Consider the following 6,852-nt stretch of genomic DNA (forward strand, 5'->3'; position numbering starts at 1 on the left):
AGAGCATCTGGTGGATTCGAACCGTGTTCCTCTGGGAGTGCAGTGCAGCTTCTTGCCACTAGGCCACCAGAGCTCCCTTCCATACCTTTTCAATCTATATGCAGAACAGATTATCCAGGAGGCTGGGCTGTATGAGAAGTAGAGCATCAGGATTGGAGGAAGATTCATCAACAATCTGCATTATGCAGATAACACAACCCTACTTGCTGAAACTGAAGAGGACCTGAAGCTCTTGCTGCAGAAGGTCAAGAACTGCAGCTTTCAAACAAAGATAACACTAAGCCAACTGGCAACCTCAGGATGGATGGTGAAGAGATTGAGATTTTTAACAGCTTTAGTTTGCTTGGCTCCACAGTCAACACTCTTGGCACCAGCAGTCAGGAAATTAAAAAGCATATTGTGATGGGAAAGTCTGCTGTTAGGGACCTCTCCAGAGTACTGAAGAGCAATGGTGTCACTCTGGAGACTAAGGTGTGCCTGATACAAGCCATGGTCTTTGCAATCACTTGCTATGCATCAGAGAGGTGGACAATGACTAGGAATGATAGAAGCAGAATTGATGCCTTTGAGCTGTGTTGGAGAAGAGTATTGAATATACTAAGAAACTGCTAAGAAAATGAACAGGTTCTTCCAAGAGAGGATTAAGCCAGGCTGCTCTTTGGAGGCAAGGATTCTGAAGCTCCATCTGACATACTTTGGACATGTTGTAAGGAGAGACCAATCCTTGGAGAAGGACGTCATGCTAGGGAGGGTGGAGGGACAGCACAGGAGAGGAAGATCCTCTATGAGGTGAATTGATTCAGTGACTGGGGTAATGGGGGTAGGTGTGTCAGAGACAGTAATATTGGCACAGGACAGAGCAGGGTTTCAGGCAGGCGACTCAACGGTACATAACAACAATGACACATTTAAAAACAGGGACCTCTAATGGCCTAGTGGCAAGAAACTGCACTGCAATTTCTAAGGCATGAGGTTCAAGGCCACCAGCAGCTCTGCAGGAGAAGGATGGGCAGTCTTCTACCATGTGATTAAATGCCTCTGAAAACCCGCTGGAAGGGAGCTCTAGTGGCAGGCAGGCTGCAATACCGAAGGTGTGCGGTTTGAATCCACCCGATGCTTCTCCACTGGAGAAGGAGGGGCAAATCTCCTCCTGTCACAGTCAGATGCAATTCAATGGTACACAATAACGAAAAAAAGCTCTTTTAATTTTGATGAGAAGCTGCACTGCAATCCCTGAAAACCCTCTCGAGGGTCAGCTATGGGTCGGTTCTGACTCAATGGTATACAAGAACAATTTAAAAACAATACATGCATGGCAATGTGGAAAGTTTTGAAAATACAAAGACATCTGGGTAAAACTAAAATGCCCCACAGGACTGTTCTACAAGAGATCAAGCTCAAAGCTCCAGGACATAGCTGGGAAAAATTCATGAAACAACAAAAAAAATGGCCACATTTATTGGTCTCATGGACTGGTGGAACCCTTGAGGCTATGGCCCTTAATCTCCTTTCAAACAAGGAATAAAACCCAGGCCTCTGGTTCAACTTTCAGACAAGCAGTAGGCAGGCCTGTAAGGTAAACAATAACATTCACTCCTTAAAAAATCCAAGCATACAAGATCAAAAGGGCACCATTAACCCCCAGGACATAGTTCCAAACACAGGAGAAGTAGGATAGAAGGATTAGTGCACACTGGAATCAGGGGAAGCAGGAAGGGTTATATTGTTAATTACCCACTTGGCATCAAGGTGGTTCCTGTTTCAACTCTTAGCAACGCATTGAGTTTCCCAGGCTTAAATCTTTATGGGCGATACATACTACTATGACTGAAGAGAGAGACAATATGGAATGAATGATCAAGACATTGTGGGCATCATAATTACTGTTACAAACAAAATGACATGAATGATTGACTAAGCAATAAGCTCTGTAACTGTTCACTCAAATTACAATTAAAAAAAAAATATGGTCAGAGATTGCTCATCTTTCCCCCAAAGAGCTGCTAGTGATTTCAGATGCCAATCTTTGGGCACATTATGTACTATGATACCAGAGTCCCTTAGGATATTGTAATTAATGTTGAGGATGTTGTAATTAAAGTTGTAAAACAAAAAGTATGAATGGTTAAATGGAAAAGCAGTTTGCTCTATAAACATTCACCAAAATAACAATAAAACTTTTTTTTTAAAAAAAGACATTAAATACCCTATCTGATGGCTTAGGGAGCTCTAGAGGCCTAGCAGTAAGAAGTTGTGTTGCAAATCCAAAGGGCACATGGTTTGAATCTACCAGTTATTCTGCAGGAGAAAGATGGCGGTCTTCTCATGTTTAACTGCCTTTGAAAATCCACTGGAGAGTCAACTATGAGTTGGTTCTGACTCAATGGTAAGCAATAACACAATGATCTGTTGTGCTGCCAACCCAAAGGCAGGTGGTTTGAATGCACTAGCTTCTCTGCAGGACAAGGGTGAGCAAACCTGCTGAAGGGTCAACTTGAGGTCAGGTTCTAAATTGGTACACAACAACAACAATATAAGTCTTCTGGAGTCTCATAGTCAGACAGTTAACATTCATCACTAACCAAAAGGTTGAATGACGTTTGAACACACCCAAAGGTACTGCAGAAGAAAATCCTGGCAAACGCCTTCTTTCCCTCCACCCTACCCCCAAAATAAAACAAACATAAAGCCCCGTGGTCACTAAAAATCCCACGGAGCACTGTTCTCCTCTGGCACATAGGGAATCACCACGAGCTGGAATCAACTCCACAGTAATTGGTTTGTGGTTTTTAGTTTAAAGGAAGACTATAGTTCAATAGGTTTCCTGTTAGACTAATCTACCTAGGATGGAGTTCAATGATGAGTAAACGGTTTCATTTTCCCCGTGGATATATAAATTTTGTATTTATTTTCAGTAAGAATAAATTTCCAAGTTCATAAAAATTCAAATATCGCTTTCATGGAAAATTTTGAATTTAAAAAGCGTTAAATGGACAAGAACTGTTAAGATTATCCACCAGGCCAGAGCGGGAAGAGGAACCGCAGCCAATTTATGAGACAGTAGGGAGGCCCTACTAGGCTATGGTGGTCCTACTAGTTTTGATGGTTAGCCACAACTCCATAAGCCTGCGGTCTCCTTCACTCAATGCCGCTAATGACAAACTCCTAAAAGGCTTCCTAAAAAAAGAGGAAAGCACATCTCGCCGAAAGTGTGCACATCTCCCCGAAAACTCAGGATGGCTTCCACCCACCCTACATGGTTGTCACATCAAAAAGAGAGCAGCTTCCCACTGATGCCTGAAAGACCCCGCTTGCCATGGAGAGCACGAAAATACAGGAACATTTAGGAAGAAATCGAATTCTACAATATGTGATAACAGCAAAGTGGAACCTGGCCCAAGAGCAGGGCAGGAGGAGGGCAACCCTCCCAACTCCTGTACAGGGTTTGAACCCTGGTCTAGACGCTGCTCCTTGAACCCGAGTGTCCCAACGCCACGACAAGAGCACTGGACCCGCACGCACCTGGGGCACACATGTCCAGTAGTAGCCCACGTAGAGGGCCGCGGCAAGCCCCAAGAGCAGAGACAGAGACTCAGTCCAAGTGCCACTCTGAAGGCTCAGGGCTATGCTCAGCATCTTCTACCGCTGGGTGCCGACTCCCGGGCTCTTGCTTTGCTCAAGCTACCAGACTTCCCTAATCGCCCGGCAGGTACACGCCGGGCCCGGCCCCTCGCACGCCATTGGGCGGTCAGTGCACATCCCGCCTCCGCGGCCCCACGGTTCGGAACCACGCCACGCCCCCGCCGGTGTCCGGGCGGCGAGGAGGTGGGGCTAGGGTCCGGCGAGCGGGCTCCCGGCTCTGCTCAGAACTAACACCACTGTCCTCCAAAGGGTGGCCTCGGGCCGCGCATTCCCACTTCCCTGCTTTCTCTTCCCGGTCACAAGCAGCGCAGCTCCTTCCAAGGACACGCCGCCACCCCCGCAGCCGCCATCTTAGTGAGGGGCCGCTAGGGTTTCTTCTTCCTCTAACTTCCTTGGCGACTGCGGGAGTCACACAGCCTGGTCCTAGTGGCCCCAGCCACTCACAGTCAGTCACACACAGGACACAGCCACTGTCATGGTGACACCCTGTTGTCGCCGTGTGCAGCCACACACAGTGATCCTCACCCACCACACACAACCATTCAGGCTATGACACCTCACTCTGTCACGTGCACAGGCTTCAGCTTCTCGGTGGTGCCACCACACAAGTTCATACATAGGTTAAAGTCCCTCGATATCGCCCTATGCTGTCTCATACCCACAATTTCTGTTACATGTTCATCCTACAACAAGAACCTGTTAGCTAGCAATCACCCTTTATCAGATACTTGGAATACCTCAGGGACACTGTGTTCAGTAAGGTAAAGAAATAAAGATAGGCAATCTCCTCCTGTGCGATTTACAGTCTCTGAAAATCCACTGGAAGTTTAGCTATTAATCCTGTTCCAACTCACAGTAATCATTGATTGACTATATACCAGGGTAAAACTGCCCGATAGGGTTTCCTAGTTATGAGTTTATGGCAACAGTTTTCAGGTCTTTTTTCCTACAGAGTGGCTGGGTGCGTTCAAACTACCAGATTCTCAGCAAACAAATGTATTATCATTGCCCCAGCTGATCTCCTTGGAGAAGATCCTAGATATCAGTAAGGTCAGGGTTAACCTTCTGCGTAGAGTGTGCAGCTAGATAAGAGAAGCTGCCACAGGGATCTCTGTGGAGGGTGCTCAAAACTGGTATTTATTGAGACATGACATGATATGACATTTAAAGTGAAACTAAAATAGAAGAGTTTCTCAGGCAAGTATGAGAGAGAGAATGAAAAGATGAAAGATTGTTTCAGGAGAGTAAATAGCATTACAAAGACCCGGAGTTGAGGAGATCGTAATATCATAAAGAAAATAGAATTTTGCTGTGGCTGAAGCAAATGAAGTGCTCAAGGCCCAGGTTGTGAGAGGCTACATGAAATATATCAGAGCTTATCCTAAAGCAGAGGAAAGGGGTTGGCAACCACTATAGAAGGCAGTATAGTGCTTTCTCAAAAAGTTGCAAATAGAAATACCATTTGACCCAGCAATTCCACTACTGGGAATATACCCCGAAGAAACCATAAACGCCACCCAAGCAGATATATGTACACCCATGTTTATCACAGCTTTGTTTGCAATAGCAGAGAGCTGGAAACAACCCATCAACAAACTAATGGATAGAGAAGCTCTGGTATAGTCACACAATGGAATACTATGCTGCATTGAAAAATAAGGAACTAATAAAATATTATTTAAAATGGGTGACCCTGGAGGACATTTTGCTGAGTGAAATATCTCAGTCACAAAAGGACAAATACTGCATAGTGCCACTATTGTATAACGGGACTGACATTGGGGTTGGGGGAAGACTGAGAAAGATGGGATAAATAATGTATACTGCATTGAAACAAATGACAGAGAGAATTGTTTAAAAGGATGTATGATTAGGTATTATTGTCATGACAGGAGTCCAGAACGAAGGCTGCATAGTGAAATGGACTTGGGGGGAGGGATTGTATAACAATGAAAGAGTTTTTCTTTTACTTTTCAAAAAGAAGTGTGAACTGGGGAGGAGGTTGGGCAGGGAGAAAAGTGCAATAGTGAATGAATGGAAATCCAAAGGCTCTGTAAACTTTCATTAAAATTAATAATTAAAAGAAAGAAGGGTTGGAAGACATAATCAGATTTATGTTATAGAAAAGTCATTCATACTACATGGAAAATTACTTGCAGATGAATAAGAAGGGAAATGGGCCAACTAGGAGACAGGTAATATAAGTTTAGGTCCAGAAAGTGGTCTCTTAGCTGGAGGATAGTCCTGGAGAGGAGTGAAGATCTTCAAGACAGGAGGTAGAGAGAAAATGCAGAACAGAATTTCAGTTTCACCTGGAATCCAAACTTTCTGGAACCACTGAAACTACTGAATCCCCCAAATTATTGCCCTAAAATAATCTTTAAGCTTTAGACCAAAAGCAACTCCTGAAGTCTTTTTACCAAACAATGTTGTCATTATAGTTAGGTGGGGGCCATCAAGTTGACTCTCACTCATAGTGACTGTGGACAACAGGACAAAACCCTGTCCCGTCTGGTGCGATCCTCACAATCTCTGCTGTGCCTGGTTCCATGTTGCAGGAACTAAGTCAATCCACCTTGCTGCAATCATCCTCTCTTTCGCTGACCTTCTACTTTTCCAAACTCAATGTCTTTCTCCAGGAACTGGCCCCTTGACATGCCCAAAGATTGAAAGACAGAGCCTCACATCCTTACTTCTGTGGAGCACTCAGACTTCTTCCAAGCCAGATTTGCTCATCCTTTTATTATATTCAATATTCTTCACTAATACCACAATTTAAAGGAGTGGATTCTTGTTTGATCTTAATTCATTATCCATCTTTCACATGAACACAAATCATTGAAAATACCATGGCTTGGTTCAGCTACAACTTAGTCTTTTAAATGACCTTCTCATTCTGCACTTCAGAGAGATCTCTGCAGCAGATTTTGCCGATGCAATAGCTCATTTTATTTCTTGATAGCTCCTTCTATGGGTGTTGATTGTAGATCCTTGTGAAATTAAATCATTAACAGCTTTAATCTTTTCTCCTTTTACCATGGTGCAATTTATTATTGGTTGAGTTGTAGGGATTTTTGTTTTATGTTGAGATACAATTAATAATGAATGCAAGCGCAGAGAAGCCAAAGCACAAGAAAGAATTCAAGATACTAAAGAGTTGAATAGAAGATTTCAAAAGGCAGCACAGGATGACAAAGCAAAATATTACAA

At 43.9% G+C, this 6,852-nt stretch overlaps 1 protein-coding gene across 1 annotated transcript in view; it reads right to left on the reverse strand.

Moving 5' to 3' along the window:
• ABHD1 (abhydrolase domain containing 1) overlaps positions 1–3,636 on the reverse strand; it is a 13,179-nt gene extending 9,543 nt beyond the window's left edge. Inside the window, exon 1 of the mRNA XM_006880597.1 lies at positions 3,523–3,636. Within this exon, the coding sequence (XP_006880659.1) occupies positions 3,523–3,636 (114 nt within the window). The remainder of the gene's footprint in view (positions 1–3,522) is intronic.
• Between the last annotated feature and the right edge of the window lie 3,216 nt (positions 3,637–6,852).

Source organism: Elephantulus edwardii, unplaced genomic scaffold (genome assembly GCF_000299155.1).
Source record: "Elephantulus edwardii isolate Elephantulus edwardi_28Jun2011 unplaced genomic scaffold, EleEdw1.0 scaffold00009, whole genome shotgun sequence".
Lineage (NCBI taxonomy): Eukaryota > Metazoa > Chordata > Mammalia > Macroscelidea > Macroscelididae > Elephantulus > Elephantulus edwardii.